The sequence below is a fragment of the Cetorhinus maximus genome, chromosome 1 (genome assembly GCF_964194155.1).
Source record: "Cetorhinus maximus chromosome 1, sCetMax3.hap1.1, whole genome shotgun sequence".
NCBI lineage: Eukaryota > Metazoa > Chordata > Chondrichthyes > Lamniformes > Cetorhinidae > Cetorhinus > Cetorhinus maximus.
In genome coordinates, this window is record NC_135879.1 from 114,132,988 (window position 1) to 114,151,695 (window position 18,708).

The window sequence follows — 18,708 nt, forward strand, 5'->3', positions numbered from 1 at the left end:
GAGACATGTTGCCAAAGTTTTTCATCTTGTACTCATCAGGACAAACGCAAGAATGCCAAATTCCAAATGGCCCACAATAATTCATCCTACAGGAGAAAAGGGTGTCTATTGGTTGGCAAGTTGACTGGTTAGTCAAGGCGTTGCCATGGAGAAAGCAACGGGGAACTATCGGCTCCTCAAGGTCCTGGGTAAGTAACTAAAAGCACTATTGACTGAACACTACTTACCTTTTGTAGGATAGTTATACTTTAAACTAGAGAAAGAAAGGAACATTCCCCTTTTTTACTTATCACACATCACACTCTCCTTATAGCAAACTGCTCACAGTTGCTCCCAGCTTCCAATAGGTTCCTTTATTCCCATTTTGCTGAGTAGTAACTTCAAAAGTCAGCCTCCAGGCACTTCCTTTGGTTTTCAGAGAGTTTTCTAAATTCATTACTAGCAGTAAAGCTTATTGCCATGATTCTTCTCCTCTGGCCATGTGAGACCAAATCTCCCAGAATCCTTAGATGGCTCTAGGATGTATCTCTTCGACTAGAGACCGTTTCCCTCCACCATCTGGCTGAGGTAGCTCTCAAAGCCAAGCAGCCTCTTCTCTCTGCTAACCACACAAAACTGCTTCCCGTTAGTGATATTCATTGACTGGTAGGGAAGCCTGCAACCTTATCTCAAAAACGGCTTCCTCTGTACTCTTTTCCACAGCAATGTGAAACATATTAGCCTTGCATTCAGGTAGAAATGCTGGTTAGCTATTCTTTACCCCAACACTCTTTCATCTTAGAAGTAAACGGACAGTTTACAACCCGATATTTTCAATGCCTTTCTGGGACTTGGGAGACTCAGTGTCTACCCACTGTGAACTCAGAGACTGCTGCCATTGTCTCCAACTATGAACAATGTAGCCCCAGTAACATAATCTGTCCAGCATGCTGTCAAGCAGACTTCAGAAAACTCCACTCCCCTCTTTCATTACTATGATACTAAACGGGAATTCTGTTTCGCAACTCTCCCATCTTTAAGCCAGATGCCCAATGATGAGTTAAACATCAGAGACATTCCAGCAGCATAGATATCCTACGCAGAAATTTAAAATCAGTAGCAGGACCCAGTGCTAATACCCAGAAGAAGAGTTGCTGCTTAAATATCAGAGGATGATGAGCGAAGCACATTGGAACAATAGCTGATTGGGAATAGGCTGCAAATTTCCTACATGTTGGTAGTGATGCTGGAGCTATACCTTCTACTCCCAGACAAATCTTAGCAATTGCCAAAGCCATCTTAGAGTCTCACCAATTACAAAAATACCTCACCAACTCCTGAATTCAAAGTGCTTCTCGTACTCGTAACTTTAAAATTCACTAATCCCAAACCAATCAAGGAATTACAAATATTATCCCGTCAAGAGCCTCCAATTTTTATGACACAGCAGTTGGTAAAGGCTGAGTTGTTTAAACCCCAGAGGGAAACTTGAACAACCGCTATAACCAAATTTTCAATTGATATGTTTGAGATGCAGCTCTGCATTCAGGAATAAAGCCACAAAGCCTCAAGATGTTTTTCTAAATAAAACTACATTAAATATTTATTAATTTAACAAACTTAAACACATACACATGTCTACAAATTACTACCATAATAAGTTTTAATAAAGGCCCCAAATTAATCACTCCCAGGTAAATCTTCACCAGGGCAACAATAACCCATAGGCTTTAAACAGAAACCAGGAAAAACACATTTGACCTTCCAAATTCAAAATGAAGTTCCTTTGCAGACACAGTCCTAGGCTTACAGGCTGGTTAGATCTTAAATGCCTCTGACCTGCACACACAAAACTTCTGTTTATACCTAGCTCTCCCTTTGAATGTAAATTTTCCATTGTATTACTAGGTTTTTTAATTTTACCTCTCCTAACCATAATCCTTTCATTCCACCAATTTTATTAGCAATATAAACACATTGCTTCGTGTCTCCCAAGATTTCACCCATTCTTTTGAATGGTTTATTCAACAAATGCAAATGTACTCTTTACCTTCTATCCTTATGTTTATCTAATTAACATCTCAAACTACTATACATCAAAGCACTCAGACTAGCTGGCTTTAATCAAATTAAGCCACACACACACACACACACAGACACAAACCCTACTACAATTCCAATTTAAAATAATTTCCAATAACATTATAGACATTAATCTCTTCATGACAGTTCCAGGGATGAGCAACTTCAGTTACAAGGATCGATTGGAGAAGCCATGGTTGTTTTCACGTTAGAGAAATGAAAGTTGAAAGGACATTTGATAGAGGTGTTCAAAATCACGAGGGGTCAAGACAGAGCAGACAGGGAGAAACTGTTCTCAATGGGGGAATGATCCAGAACCAGAGGACACAAATTTAAGATGATTCTGTGGCTTCTTTTGCCAATCACAAGGAAAACCTTTTGTTACACAGCAAGTGATTAGGTCCTGAAATTCACTACCCAAGAGTGTTGTGTAGACATGTACAATCATGGCTTGCAAGAGGGAATTGGGTAAACACCTTTAGAGAAAAATATTGCAGAGCTACAGGGAAAGGGTTGGGGCATGGCTCTAACTAAGTTGCACTTTCAGAGAGCCAACATGGACATGACAGGCTCTTTTGTGCTTAACCATTCCATGATTCTAAATATATTTCTAAAAAGCATTACACTCTAGTTCTACATAGTAACATGTACACTCTTCTGAATGTTAATGTGCTCTCATTTTATTGCTGGCAGTTTGCCACGGTTATGCTCTGGCTTCTTGGGTGTCGTGTATGGTTCTAATCACCACAACATACAAGGCCATCTGAAGCTTAAAGGTGGTGCTATGGAGAATAAGGAAGTGATCATCAATGCTAGAAGAGTAAACCATGAGGAACAATTAGATAAGAGGGCTCTTCACCCTTGGAAGTCAGGTGGCACGTAATATTTAAGATACCCTAAAAGGGTGAAAAGGTAACCCAGAGTGAAACTTTCAGATAAGGCAGAACAATAGAATAATAGGTCACAGGTAAGGTTGTGAAGACCAAATTTAGAATAATGTCAGCAGGTATTTCTTAACAAAGGGTGCTAAACAGCCAAAAGTTTCATTTAAGGAACGATTTAATACTTAATGGACAGATAGTAGGGGTTGGTGTGCTGGAAGGATAAGATTTCAAGGCATCTTCAACTAAACCCATCTCATTACTGATATTTCAAGATGAATACAGGCAGTACTCCACATTATTAATCATCAAAGTACATAATTCATTTTATTAAGTTTGTTTATATGTAGAACATGTTTAGAGTCTACGGAAAACATCTTTACTATGAATTTCTTTGGGAGTTCTCCTGTTCCTCCACCATAGGCTTAGTGAAACTCTGGGGATAATTTTCAACTTTGGTGGTTAAGGAAAACTGACGGTACTGGGTCAGCAGCTCTATCAGGTGGAAAGTAGGACAGGTGGCTGATTTGATTCCAACCAAAATTACACTTGCAGAATGGAAAAAGGCTGGAGAAAATTTCTTACCAAAATTTTTGGCAAAATAGTTATAAATTAGATAAAATTCATATGTGTTTGCTGGTGTCTTGCACATTCAAAGAAAAACATCAGGGAGCCAACTCAAATGTACCAAACCAGCTTGCTCAAAACCAGAAAGTTGAAACATATTCAATCGCTGTAGAGTTTCAGTCAACAAAACAAACAGGGAACGTTAAACAGAAACATTGCCTGATAAGTCCCAAGCTATCCATGGGCAATATAATAGAACATCTGCAATAGAAAATGGACTCCAATTATGTTAGTTGTTGTTTGCCCAGACAATTAATCAAACTCAGACCACCAATATCTACCTACACATACAGATTTCTTTTTTGCATTTTAATGCACCCCAAACTGATGGGATTTAAGTACGTGATCATTTTAGGTATGCCTAGTTCCTAGAGGGTGAATGTCTACAACATAAAATTAGCAAATTAGAGCACTTCCTCAGGAGTCACAAAAAGAACTTACAGGTGTATTGGGGTCAAAGCACATCTTTTGGGACACAGCTTCAATTCATAAGAAACATGTAAATTACTGAATTTAGGTGTACTGATTCTTCTACTGACAGCTTATGCTAAAACTGAAAATTGTTCTGTTTATCAGCAATGACATCGCTCACTTAAAGGAGTACGAAACGATATCACCAAATATTGGAAGATAGCTATGTGAGCAGCACAATGACTGTGGCGATGAAAGTCCATTAATTTAAACTATTTTTAATTAGGTTCAATTACCTCAAATAAAGGTGAAGGTAAATATACACTTTCAAATAATCTTCAGAGATGCATACTATTAATACTGTTGCTGTGTGTATGTTTCTCCACTAGTATTATTTCTATTGCAAGGTATTCATTAAATAACACATATAAAGAGATTTAACAATTTGCTTACCGCTTGGCAAATGCTAATATTCCGAGTCTGATTGATTCCACCTACAAACACTGCACATGTCAGGAAAACGTGAAAGCAAAAATTAACCAACATGTGCCAGCTCTTTCTGCTGATCCGAACCGCACTGTCAAAACAGAAGAAATCAACAGGACTGTTACCAAATGATCACAAATCAAGTTTAAATATTGTTTCAAAATTTTTTTACTTCAAAAGCTTCAGCGTTTCATTTGGCAGTTGTCCTGTTCAATGATACATATACCTTGTCTTTCAGGAGATAGGATGAGATAGGTTTAGGCTATTGTAGGGTTTCTAAATCACTGGAGGGGGTGCCTGGAGCTTGGGGAGGGTTGGGGGGGGGTGCTGCGATCAAAACCGGGACCTGTAAAGGTGGCACCCTCCTGCCCCCCAACACTTTCCCATCAAACAGTGCTACCTGGTGAGTTTCCAACCTGTTGCTCAGTGGGAAGGGCCTCAATTGGCAGAAGGATGGGCAAGGTGACCAAGTTCACCCTGCCGCTCATAAAATTGCTTTGGGGAAGGGGCATATGGGTAGGTGCTGTGTAAGACGCCCATGACATTTTATAGGTTCCCCCATCTGCAGACCCATCCACAGGGGAGTGTAAAATTCTGCCCAGATTTCATTGTTTGGTTATTGTTGAAACAAAGGATTGCGTTTTCTTTAACAATAACTTACGTGCGATTCAAGTCCTGATTACAGATTGGCTCATGACAGTGTTACAATACAACTATCTTCAGGTTACATTAAATGACAAGTAAATGACAAGCAAGTAATACAACCTGGTTCCTAGGCTCAGGTGTTCACTCCTGACTCCACAGGCTGCCTGCTTGACTGTGGACTTCCAACCATCCTAAAAATTCTAATAATGACTGACCACTAGCTCCACTAATTAGACCCAACAAACTGCGATCTATTTTTTTCCTTCATTCTTTCATGCCATTGCTGGCAAGGCCAGCATTTGTTGCTCATCTCTAATTACCCTTGAACTGACTGGCTTGCTAGGCCATTTCAGAAGGCAGTTAAGAGTCAATCACATTGCTGTAGGTCTGGAGTCACATGTAGGCCGGACCGGGTAAGGATGGCAGATTTCCTTCCCTAAAGGACATCAGTGAACCAGATAGGCTTTTACAACAATTGATGATAATTTCATGGTCACTATTACTGAGACTAGCTTTATATTCCACATTTTTATTAACTGAATTCAAATGTCATCAGCTGCTGTGGTGGGAGCCCCTGTCCCTAAAGCATTAGCCTCGGCCTCTGGATTACCAGTCCAGTGTCATTACCACTATGCCACCATCTCCCCGTAATTATATACATACTGGCCTTGCCCCTGAACTGTAATCTGTTGTTCCCGATCTGTTATCTGCAAGTGTCTGGTGTCTTGCAGCTTGTTTGAAAACAAAATCTGAAAGCTCCGCTAGTATGTCAAGAGCCGGTATGTCGCAAGGACATTTTAATTTGTGTATATAGGAAGGGTCTGATGGGAAAATAGTAAACTATTAGTGGTCACTATTCTAACAATTCAAATGCATTGACGTGTTTAACTTTAAGTTTGTAACTCAGTTTATAAGCGTAAAATTCATCTGAGAATGAGAAAAATCCCCATCAATTCTTGTTCAAATTCAACATTATTTAGTGAAATTTTATGGTTTTTTTCACTTTTTCTCCACCACACTGTGCATATGCACACCAAATTCTAGCTGAGAGTAAGTCTGCACACCTTCCAATAAGTTATGTTTTTTGGTTGATAGATTTTTCTTACTTCAAGGCATCAAGTGATATGGAATAAACATGGGTAAACGGAACTGAGAAATGGATCAGCCATGCTCTAGCTGAATGGTGGAACAGGCTTAAGGAATTGAATGGTTTACTCATGCTTCTATGGGCAGAATTTTCAAGATAGTGGGGGCGTGGAGCGGGAGTGGGCATGGGTCTGATTGCTGCTCACGATTGGGTCCGTGCCGCCATTTTACACGGGTGGGCCAATTAAGGCCCGCCCAGCATACTTCACGGCTCCTGTGCGTAGCAGGAGTGGCTGGGCGGCGGAGGGCATGCTCAGCCCGCCGGGTACAATGACAACCCGGCAGCCTGTATAAAGGAAGGAAAGGCTGCTCGCAATGGCTGGGCGAAGGGCTCTGCAGAGGGGCAATGGAGGTTATGCAAGTCCGGAGGGTTGGCCATCAGGGCAGGCCAAGCCAGAATGTAGGCCATCGAGGCAAGCCAGGTTGGAGGGTAGGGAGGGGGGGGCCAGTGTGCCTCTCGTTTTTCCGATGATTACCTTGCTGCCTCCTCGAGGAAGTGGCAGCATGGCGGGAGGAGGAGGCCCCCTCCAACATGACGAAATGTGCTTGGGAGGAGGTGGCGGAGGTGATGAGCTCCCGCGATGTGGTGCGGCGCACTTGGATCCAGTGTCGCAAAAGCTTCAATGACTTGTCGCGCTCTGGAAGGGTGAGGACAATGTCGGCATTGGTCACTTAACCCAGCTAGTCAGCTTTCCCCCCTGCTGCCCCCGTCCCCCAAGTCTAAGTGTAGTAGCTGCATTGAATCATTGAAGGCATGTATCCTTCGCTGGATGGGGCAGCAGATATTGCCCATGCCAAGGTCAGCCTGAGAGGGTGGTGAAGAGATGGGTTCTGCACCCGCAGCATGTGGTACACTGAGACCCACATTACTGTTTTGGGGGCAACCTAAAGGAGCTGCACCTAGGCGCAGTGCTGGAACTCCAGGACATGTCAAAGTCAGGGTAATGACATGCTGGGAGGGGAGCTTCAAGGTGGCATGACACTGATCGATCTGCTGTCCTCTGCTCTGCACATGCTTGCGTCTCCTTGCTATGGAAGGATATATCGTGTGGTGCCTAATGTGATGTAGGCAGCATTTGACCATGGGGTTGGGGGAGGGGACAGGCCTAGCAGCGAGGTAAGGGGGCACTGGAACCCTGATATGTCCCACTCTGGTTGGGGTGGGCCATCCGCGAAGAGAGTCCAGGTGCAAGTAGCACAAATCAATGCTCTTCTCTCCTTTTCAGGAGAAAAACGCTCATAACGCTGCACAGCAGGTAAGGACTGGTGGCGGCCAGCACAGTTAGCCATTCTCAGCCGGTTTGAGCAGGAGACCCTGGATTTGGAGAGGTGCCATGTGCCCAGGGCCACTGGTGTCGGTGAGGCTGGGGTGTCACGGGCAGGTATGTATGACCAGCAGTGAGGCCAGCATTGTTCTCCCAACAGCCATAGCAGTGCTGAATGTTAAGTGATTTAATTTTGCAACATGGCTTGACCATTGCTTATGGAAGGATGAGCGCATAATGATCCAGGGGACAGGGATGCACTTCGTCATTGTCTCCACGTTAACTGATCCAATGTCCTTGTTCTTCCTTTCAGCATCAGCAGAGCAGGGCCGGGAGGAGGAGCAGCAGAGGCCCCCTCTCACATCTGAGGGCCCTGAAGCCTCACCAGCGTCACACCATCTCTGCCAGGCAGGCACCAACACAGATACTAGCACCTCGGTGGGAGTTAGAACATCGGCTAGTGTCCCCGGGCACAACAGTGAGGGCAGTTCACAGTCGCTGGAGGAGCTGGCAGAGACAGAGTGCACTAATGGCACCAGCAGCCGGATGACTGCAGGGGACCAGGCACATGCTCAGTCAGTGCCTGATGATGTGCCTCTGGAGTCATCCGTGACGCAGCAAGCGCAGGAAATGCAGCAGGGTGTGCGGGAACATCAGGGGGAGATACAAGAGGCTATGCTTGGCTTGGTCTTGTGGTGGAGGAGTCTACGTGGACGATCACTGAAGCAATGAGTCACATGTCCGAGCGCCATGCGTCCCCTCGCGGCGAGAGTGGCGGCCCTCGCGGCGAGAGTGGCGGCCCTCGCGGCGAGAGTGGCGGCCCTCGCGGCGAGAGTGGCGGCCCTCGCGGTGACTCTCTTGGCGAGCCTCCTCCAGGAGACCCATCAGGGCTTCCTGGGGATGCGCTCGGACCAGCAAGCCCTCACATCGGCAGGGGTATTGAGTATAAAAGCTGGGAAGTCATGCTGCAGCTGTATAGAACCTTGGTTAGGCCACACTTGGAATATTGCGTGCAATTCTGGTCACCATATTACCAGAAGGATATGGAGACGTTGGAGAGGGTGCAGGGGAGGTTTACCAGGATGCTGCCTGTTCTGGAGGTTATTAGCTATGAGGAGAGGTTGGAGAAACTTGGATTGTTCTCACTAGAGCGACGGAGATTGAGGGGTGACTTGATAGAAGTTTACAAAATTATGAGTGGCATGGACAGGATAGATAGTCAGAAGCTTTTTCCCAGGGTGGAAGAGTCAATTACTAGGGGACATAGATTTAAGGTGAGAGGAGAAAACTATAGAGGAGATGTGTGGGGCAAGTTTTTTTACGCAGAGAGTAGTGTGTGTCTGAAATTCGCTGCCAGTGGAGGTGGTGGAAGCAGGTATGATAGTGGTGTTTAAAAGGCAGCTTGACAAATACATGAATAGGATGGGATTAGAGGGATACGGACCCCGGAAGTGCAAAATGTTTTAGTTGACGGGCAATATGATCGGCACAGGCTTGGAGGGCCGAAGGGCCTGTTCCTGTGCTGTACTTTTCTTTGTTCTTTGTTCCGGATGAGGGTGGCCGCTCCTCCATTCCTCTCCCAGTGACCGTAGCATTCAGTGAGGCTGCTGGGGAGATGCCAGCTGTGGAACTGGCAGATCCCTCCCAGGCGGGGCCAGCACAGGTTCCATGGGCCAGAGGACGACCGCCAAGGTCGTTGAGGCAAACAGGACAGCAGAGTCAGCAGGCTGTCTCAGATGCCACTCCCAGCGATGGGGCAGCACCAAGACATAGCACCCTGAGACGTAAACATAAGGCACCTTAGGCACACCACGGGTTTCTCACTGATGCTTTTGTGTTGGCCCGAGATGAGGTCCTTATGATTTGCTTTGAATTGGAACACCCTTGTCATTTTGTTTCATCCAGTTTCTTTGCCTGTGATATTAAATCCAGACATGTGACCATAGCTGAGGGTGCCTCTTTTCTTCTGCAGGTGCATGGTTTCCAAAAATGTTAGGAGTGCTTTGTGGGACATTCAGCTTTATTAATGAGGCCCTTAGATACTGTTCCTAACCTGGAAAACTTGGAACATAGGTGTCGAGCTTGGAGCCTACAGCCCAGGCTTGTCCTGGAGGTCCATCTGTGGTGTGCTAGCTGAAGTATCGTTGGATTAAAGCCTCCTGGGTGTCCCTGCCTCCCTGCAGTATGCCCGGGTCAGCGTCTACCCCCTCAGCATTTCCCTGTGCGTACTCATTCTCAGACTCACTGCTGGACTCATCGTGTGTAGCCGCAGCCACTGCGTCAATGTCTTCATTGTCCACTGCATCCCCCCTTTCCAGTGCCAGATTGTGGAGAGCGTAGCATGCAACCACTATCACTGACACATGATCTGGGGGGATACTGGAGTGCACCCACAGAGTGGTCCAGGCATTGGAAGCGCATCTTGAGAAGACCGACGGTTCTCTCCACCCTAGCCCTTGTGGAGGCGTGACTCCCATTGTGGCACTGCTCAGCTTCTGTTCTTGGATGGCGGAGAGGCGTCATGAGCCTCCTTCTGAGGGGATAGCCCTTGTCACCCAGCAGCCATCTATCAAGCCGGGCTGGAACACTGAAGAGCCCCGGCACTTGGGAGTGTCTGAGGACGTAGGCATCGTAGGAGATGCTTGGGTACCTTGCACAGACTTGAAGAATCAGCATCCTGTGATCACACACTATCTGCACGTTCATGGAGTGGAAGCCCTTCCTGTTGACAAAGGCACCGGGCTCACCTGCTGGCACCTTGATGGCCACATGTGTGCAGTCTATTGCACCCTGGATGCGGCGGAAGCCAGCAATGGCCACGAAGCCTCTGGCTCGCTGTGCCTGGCTTGCCTGGTCCCAACGGAAGTGGATGAAGGTCAATGCATGCCTGAACAGAGTGTGCGTAACCTACTTGACACAAGTGTGGACATCTGATTGGGAGACACCGCAAAGATCACCCACCAACCCCTAGAAGGAGCCAGGAGCATAGAAGGTGAGGGCAGCTGTGACCTTTAGAGCCACTGGCATGGGGTGTCCACCCACACAGTTAGGAGATATCTCAGGCCCTATCATCTGACAGATATAGTTGACTGTCTTCCTTGAGAGACGGAGCCTCCTTTGGCACGGCACCTCAGACATATTGAGGTAGCTCCTTCACCACCTGTAAATCCTGGCAGCAGGATAGTGGCGTCTTCTGCAGCCCCTTCCACCTTGGTCTACCTCTTGGCCCTGCGCCCCTTATACCTGCGTCTGTCCTCCCTAAAGTGGCTCCCCTGGGGGCTGAATGTGCACTCTTGGCCTCCTACCCCTCCTATCCTCCTCAGAGGTGGTGCCTCCTATGGAGAGTTCAGCTCCAATTCCCAGGCTATGGGATGACTTCCAGAAACCTGCAGGCCCAAAAAAGATTCCCCACTGCAGAGTGCTGACCTGAGGGTTAAGAGTCCAGACAAAGCAGCTGGTATGCGTTTTGAAGTATTACAGATCACACAGGCAAGTTTCAAAAACTTTGAAAAATCAATACTTGAGAGAGCACACTTGTGACCCCAGTGAGCCCCCTTATCCAGCCTGTGGATGAGATTTATACAAATGCGTCCTACCCGCCTGCCCACTGTGCCTGTGCGTTAACCCGAAGATTGCATGGGCGCCAAAAAATTGGCGTCGATTGGTGAGTCAAGGGCCTTAAGTGGCCCGTTAATTAATGGCGGGCGCGCAGTGGATATCATCGCGTGCCTGCCCAATGAAATATCGCGATGGCACAGGGCGAGGTTGGGATGCATGCCCAACGTCACCACACGTCATTTTATGCGTGGATGTGCGGGGCCCACCCTTGCGCGCCAAAGGGAAAATTCTGCCCTATATTTCCATGATCAGTCAGTAGGAGGCAATGATGTGCAACCAACATAAGCTCTGCCAATTCTCTTCTTTCCTTCTGAACCACCAATTCATACCACCCCACCCCCTCTACTTTCCAGGGCAGTCAACTCTTTCAACTGAATTTTGCAACACTGTCTTGGGATACCCCACCTAAAAACTTTATCTGTAATTCACTTTGTACTCTAATTTATTAGGTGGCAGACAAACAGCTTGGGGCATGGAGCATTTTTAATATATTCGAGCAACATGTCACAAATATTTACATATATCAGCTTTGTCAATTGTTAATAGAATCCAGTATTTGATTGTTAAGTAGTAAGAAAGCTTTATGAAACTTCCATTATGATCAGCTGTTTAAGTTACTGAGATGAAAGTTTGGGATTATAGGCAAACAAACCCCTCTCTCATTATAACAACATGAGTTAATATGTGGAAACAGATATATGAAGCAAATGTTCTGGCGCATATTTTATCCTTTATTTTTATCTAATTATTTTGTGTTTATAAACTAGTATTAAAAAGTGATACCGTGTTGAAAGAAACAGAATGACAGAACAAAAAAATTACAAATCCATTGCAAGGCGTTACAAAACTGAACTTTAACCAGTTGGCGCTTGAATTCACATGATGCCCAGGCTCCCCTCAAGTGAAATATGCTTTCCACAATCTTACTTTGCATTCTAATAGGCCTTGTTTCACGATTTCATTTGGCTTTCAGAAATCAAAATATCCACTGGTGCGGAAAGCTGATTAATAAAGGTAAAATCCTGCAGATCCTGGAAATCAGAAATAAAAAAACAGAAGGTGCTGGAAATACTCAGCAGATCTGGCAGCATCTGAGGAGAGAAAAAGAGATAATATTTCAAGTTGAATATGAAGGCTAATATTCAACTCAAAACATTAATACTATTTCGCGCTCTATGGAAAGCAGGTTGTTTTGTTTATCGTCAAGGTAGTTTTCTCAGCTTAACACATCATTGTGTCGCATCAAGGTGCCCCCCTTCCCCGCCTCCATCTCCTGCCAGACCTGAGCAAACCTGATTTGGTTACAAAGTATGGGAACTGGAAAACCAGTGGTGTCATCCCTTGCCTTGCTGAGAACATATTAAAAAATAATTGATTTTCAAATTCGACTGCAAATGACCGTAGGATGAGTTTTAATGACAGAATTTTTTATTGCAAGAAAAATGGATGGTATCTTTTACATTGCTTTGGACCAATGTCACGATTGGTTCATAGTATTAAATAAAAAATGGCATTACCTGTGGTAGTATACGTAACTGGCAATGATTATGGCCAAACAAGTGAGCAATACTGCTGCAGCAACATACACTAATGGGTGCAAGAGGTCAACAAATTGTAGAAGAAAATCAGCACCAGTCAGATCCTGATGGGCACAAAAAAGTCACAATCAAGCATGGATTAAAATGGAAAATACGCATATTTATCAGGAGAAAGAGAGATGACTGACAACAGCAAATTTTTTCCTGAAAGTAGAGCAGTTACGTAGTTTACAAAAGGCATCAAAATCCCACAAACACCAATGTGATAATGACCCGATCATCTGTTTTAGTAATCTTGTTTGAGGGGTAAATCTTGGCCAGCGCTAATCTTGTTTGAAAAGTGCCAGGGAATCTTTTACGCATAAAAGCAAAATACTGCGGATGCTGGAAATCAAGAACAAAAACAAAAATACGTGGAAAAACTCAGCAGGTCTGACAGCATCTGCGGAGAGGAATACAGTAAACATTTCGAGTCCGAATAACTCTTCATCCGAACTAAGGAAAAAAGGGAACTAAGGAAAAAAGGAAACTAAGGAAATCTTTTACGCAAACCTGAGAGAGCCGATAGGGCCTTGGTTTAAATTGTTATTTGAAAGAAGACACCCCAGATAGTGAGGGAGTGTTGCACTAAAGTCTCTGCCTAGATTATGTGCTGAAATTTCCAGTGAGATTGAAACAGCTTTTTAATAGACAAGATCACGACCACTGAGCCAAGGCTGACACAGAGGATAGATAGAATGTGAAGTTCTCAATCACAAATGATTCCTGAAAGAGATTCTATAAACTCTTAGGAAATCAGATGACTTCCTAGGAAAGGACATCAAATAGTAAGGGGGCTGAGAACAAAAAGAGAAAACATGGAGAACACGATTGGACCCTGTGGTTCCTGTGGAGAAAAGCTCCCTCTCAGATTTGATTGGCTGAATAACTTGTAACATTGTAGGGTTCAAATATCAATACGCCCTTCTTGGTTCTCCTGCAAAAATTTGCACCCTCCACCACACCACTCCATTACCTCCTCCCGCCCAAATCCTTAAAAACTCCCATGCTACTCTAGCCCTCACTGCCAATTTGCTGATCTCTGAAGGACTATCATACACCCATCCCAGTACCTTTTTAAAATTATTATTTACGGGATGTGGGCCAGCATTCATTGCCCATCCCTAGTTGCCCTTAAGACAGGGGTGGTGAGCTGCCTTTTTAAACAGCTGTAGTCCAGGTGGTGTAGGTACACCCACAGTGCTGTTAGAGAGGGACTTCCAGGGTTTTGACCCAGTGACAATGAAGGAATGGCAGTATATTTCCAAGTCAGAATAGTGAGTGGCTTGGAGGGGAACTACCAGACGGTGGTGTTCCCATGTATATGCTACCCTTGTCCTTCTAGATGGTAGCGGTCGTGGGTTTGGAAGGTGCTGCCTAAGGTGCCTTGGTGAATTCCTGCATTGCACCTTGTAGATGGTACACAATGCTAGCACTGTGCAGCAGTGATGGGGGAAGTGAATGTTTGTGGAAGGAATGCCAGTCAAGCGACTGCTTTGTCCTGGATAGTCTATAGCTTAAGTGTTATTGGACCTGCACTCATCCAGGCTAGGGGAGACTATTCCATCACACTCCTGACTTGTGCTCCTCCAAGATCATGCACTAGTGAGTGACATAAATCCAATACTCATATGTTGAGGAAAGAATGAGTCTGAAGCCAGTCTGTACCTTAAGACAGATTTCTTTCCAAGCCTGCAGAGTAAAGACACAGGCACTTCCAACACCCAGTGCGAACACCTTTTTATACTCTTGCAATGAAGCCCTAACACTCCCCCAGTTGGGGACAGCTGTTCTTGATCACCAACTTAAAGCATGTGCTCTACTGCAGTACAATTCCAACAATAACAGTGCTCTCCCCATTCCAGGACCACCATCCTATTACTACCAAAGTCAACATGAAATTAGTCTTCAGGTGAAGGGTGGTTACAGGATAATTGCATCCAAGTGTACAGATGTAATCTAGTCAGTTTTCAAGTACAAATTCTTTTTCTAAATAATGAAAATGTTAGCTTTGTATCATTTATAGTGGAACAGCAAAAATTTCTCCAATTTGGGAAGCAGAGAAGTAGAGTTGGTTGCAGCATTGAAGTTTCTCTTCACTAGAGGCCGAGGAGCTGATAGGTGCAAAACTGTGTGCTACAGACTGACCCAAGAAGGTGTAATGTCCTCGCCCAACCATCTTCAGCTGCTTCATCAGTGACCTTCCTTCCATCATAAGGTCAGAAGCGGGGATGTTTGTTGATGATTGAACAACGTTCAAGCACCATTCAAGACTCCTCAGATGCTGAAGAAGTCCATGTCCAAATGCAGCAAGACCTGGACAATATCGAGGCTTGGGCTGTCAAGTGGCAAGCAACATTTGTACTACACAAGTGCCAGGCAATGACCATCTCCAACATGAGAGAATCTAACCATCCCTTCCTCACATTCAATGGCATTACCATCACTGAATCCTCGATTATCAACATCCTGGGGGCTATCATTGACCAGAAACTGAATTGTATTAGCCATACAAATATTGTGGCTGCATGAGCAGGTCAGAGGCTAGGAATCCTGTAACTCACCTCCTGACTCCCCAAGGTCTGTCCACCATCTACAAGACACAAGTCAGAAGTGGATGAGTGCAGCTCCAACAACACTCAAGAGGCTTGACACTATACAGGACAAAGCAGCCTGCTTCATTGGCACCCCATTCACAAACATTCATTCCCTCCACCACCGACACGCAGTGGCAGCAGTGTGTACCGTCTGCAAGATGTAATGCAGCAACTCACCAAGGCTCCTTAGACAGCACCTTCCAAACCCATGATGCTACCATCTAGAAGGACAAGGGCAGGAGACACATGGGAACACCACCACTTGGAAGTTCCCCTCCAAGCCAATCACCATCTTGACTTGGAAATATATCGTCATTCACTCACTGTCGCTCGCTCAAAATTCTGGAATTCCCTCCCTAACAGCACTATGGGTCTACGTACACCACATGGATTACAGCGGTTCAAGAAGGCAGCTCACCACCACCTTCTCATGGACCAAATGGGGGATGGGCAATAAATGCTGGCCCAGCCAGCGATGCTCACATCCCATGAATGAATAAAAACAAAATTACAGATGTCAAGTCTACATAAAAAAATGTTCACAATCTGAGTTAGCACAGTACTTTTTCATTAATGAAACTGAGAAACTATGAAGGTTCAAGAGTTACAGTATCGGACACCACTAAATTTGAAAAGTATCGCGAAGTAGACATATAAATTGGGATTTAATGATCAGGTAACATTGAACTTAAGTAACTAATAGCATGTCATAGGAAGGGAAGAGTGAGGGTGATAGAATTCCACAATTTTGAGGTTAATGGCAGCAGGAAGTTATGTAGGAGTGCTTTCAGCAACAAGGATACAGAGGTTGAAGAGTGTGTAGGATAGTTTAGTTACAGTTTAGGAGGAACAAAAGAAAAAAAAACTCAAACTCAGAATTGTTGCATCAATATCTTACCATTAGTACTGCATAGTTGTTCAGAGAGTAGCACTGCATTGTGGTGACATTCTCATCTGAATTGACAATCTGGCAGCCATTGGATTTCCATCCTCCATAACCATTCAAGAGGTTGAAATCCCAGTATGCTGCAACAGCATCTATACCATGTGCAATACGGCGCAGCGTCACAGTGATAGGTTGACTGAGAGGATATAGACTGTTGCCATCTTTTAGAGAAAGGCAAAGAAATATTACAGGGATAAGAAAGCAATTCTGAGTAGTCATTTGATAAACCTGCAGATTAAATACAAGCTGTACTGACTTTTCTCACTGTTGGCTTTTGTAAAGTTATACAAGAACACAATAATTAGGAGCAGGAATAGGCCATTTGGCCCCTCAAGCCTGCTCCACCATTTGATTGCAGTCTCAACTTTATGCTCCCACACTATTAGAAACATCAGCATTAATTCATATCATCGACAAGATTCTGTGGTCTATCTAATACACAAGGTCATTGCACAAGAATTGAGATTGCCTTTTTAATTTGGTCAATAGGAACAAAATCATATTTAGGGTTCCACAAATGTCAATGAGCTAACTAGTAAAATCGACAAAAGTTAGGGCTATACATAGAGATATATATATCACAGTGTCACTGCCCCACAAAGCAGGAATTATTGAACAGCAATATAGCAGGAGCCATACAAAACAAGTGGCCAATTGCAGAAGATGAAGGTGAAAACAAAAGTGCAGATTTTTTTCTCATTCATCAGAAAAACATTTTTTTTAAATTACATAATTTTAGGAAAATAAACCATTTAGAAAATGCTGTTTTGAATTGCTCAAAACATCTGTTGACACACTATAAACAGTTGGATTACTTTCTAATATTATGATGTATTGAACCACTTGGACAGAAACTAAGTTAACTAGAATCAGAAAGGTGGAAGTGAGCTTTTCTAGCAATATCTGTGTCTTCTTTGTTTATATCTTAAGAACCATAATTGCAAACTTTTCAATGTAAGTCCCAATAAGATAACTGCAAGGTATCTACACTGAACTCAATTTCTTCTCTGTTTCGCTTTCCAATTCTCTTTGTTGTCATCATTCATTATTACTAGCACTCTAAAATACTTGATGAAAACAAAGGTTAAGAAACGGCATTTGGATATTTTGACTGCACACTCCCAGATTCCTACCTATTTTAGCATAGATGACCGGAGAGGCCACAGTCCGTCTCTTTCCATCATCTGCCAAATTCGTAGAATTCCCCACGCTTGGAAAAAGTTTGCCATTCCGGAAAGCAATAAGATGCAATTTGTAGACCGCATCTTCTATTTGGTTTGGTACAGAACTGTAGACAAACAAGGATTGTGGCAACTGGACGGACGCTTCTGCAACAGTATTCTATAGAGTTTAAAATAAATAGTTTGAAAAGTGCCACACACAATTTAGTTACATTTAATCACATGCTAGATAGTGTAAAAAGCTATAAATAACAGGACTTAAAAAAATTAAGACTCTAGTTAATGTACATTCTCTGCTGTAAGGGAAATCACATATCACATCATTCACATTTCCAGCCAAAAATAAGGACATTGGATAATGTGGAACAGAAAACTGGCACAGGAGGGAATGGATGTCAAATGTTCCAATTGCCAATTACAGGGGATGCTATGGTCAATGACCTACTCCATTTACTAGTGGGGGAATTATATTATAAGTAGAATAATTAACTTCTATGCAGTGCCATTTATCCAACATCAGTCTCTCACTCCACTTTATAAATAAGATACTTCCGCTTTATAAACTCAAAATCAAACGTGATATAAAATTCTCATCTTCTATGTGAGTAGTATGGTACTACTTCTTCTCGAATCCTGTGCCTGAAGCCAGATCCATGGTGAGTATTGACTACGTTTAGGGCAAGGAGGCAGGTCCCAAGTGTACCTCAGTCAGAACGGGGATCGAACCCTGTACTGTTGGCGTTAATAGATCCACATGCTAGCCATCCAGCCAACTGAACTAGCTCCCCACCAGGTGTGGTACACCAAAACACATATTTCAGAACAAACAGATTTACCTATTTTAGGGATACCACCGATGCAACATTTAGATTATGTACAAAATTAAATTGTTCAACAGCCTAAGGCAAAATTATGGCAACCCTGTAGAATTTCATCTGTGGTAATTGAAGAGTAAGAGGATGAAAAATTCAGATAAAGAACTTTTTCATTTTACAATAATCTTAAATGTCCATTATGTCAGAAGAGCTGATCAAGGTTGGCAAGAGCAATTTTTCACCGTCAACACTTCTAAAAAGGACATAACTTTTTGTTGCAGTTGTTAAGTAGCACTAACTACTACTGACGACATCCAATAGAGGAATGCAATAACTGACACTGCACTTGTATAATCATGAAACATTTTGGAAAACAGCCATGAACTTCATCAGGATGAACACATCAGATTGATTGATTTTGATGGAGCAAGGAATATTGACTTTGTGTGATG

General features: G+C 43.8%; 1 protein-coding gene across 1 annotated transcript in view; it reads right to left on the reverse strand.

Annotated features, from left to right (window-relative positions):
• The window catches only part of adgra3 (adhesion G protein-coupled receptor A3), a 250,405-nt gene that overhangs the window by 29,082 nt on the left and 202,615 nt on the right, over positions 1–18,708 (reverse strand). Inside the window, exons 13-16 of the mRNA XM_078545705.1 lie at positions 17,394–17,601; positions 16,213–16,421; positions 12,658–12,782; positions 4,434–4,557 (exon numbers count right to left, since the gene is read on the reverse strand). Of these exons, the coding sequence (XP_078401831.1) occupies positions 4,434–4,557; positions 12,658–12,782; positions 16,213–16,421; positions 17,394–17,601 (666 nt within the window). The remainder of the gene's footprint in view (positions 1–4,433; positions 4,558–12,657; positions 12,783–16,212; positions 16,422–17,393; positions 17,602–18,708) is intronic.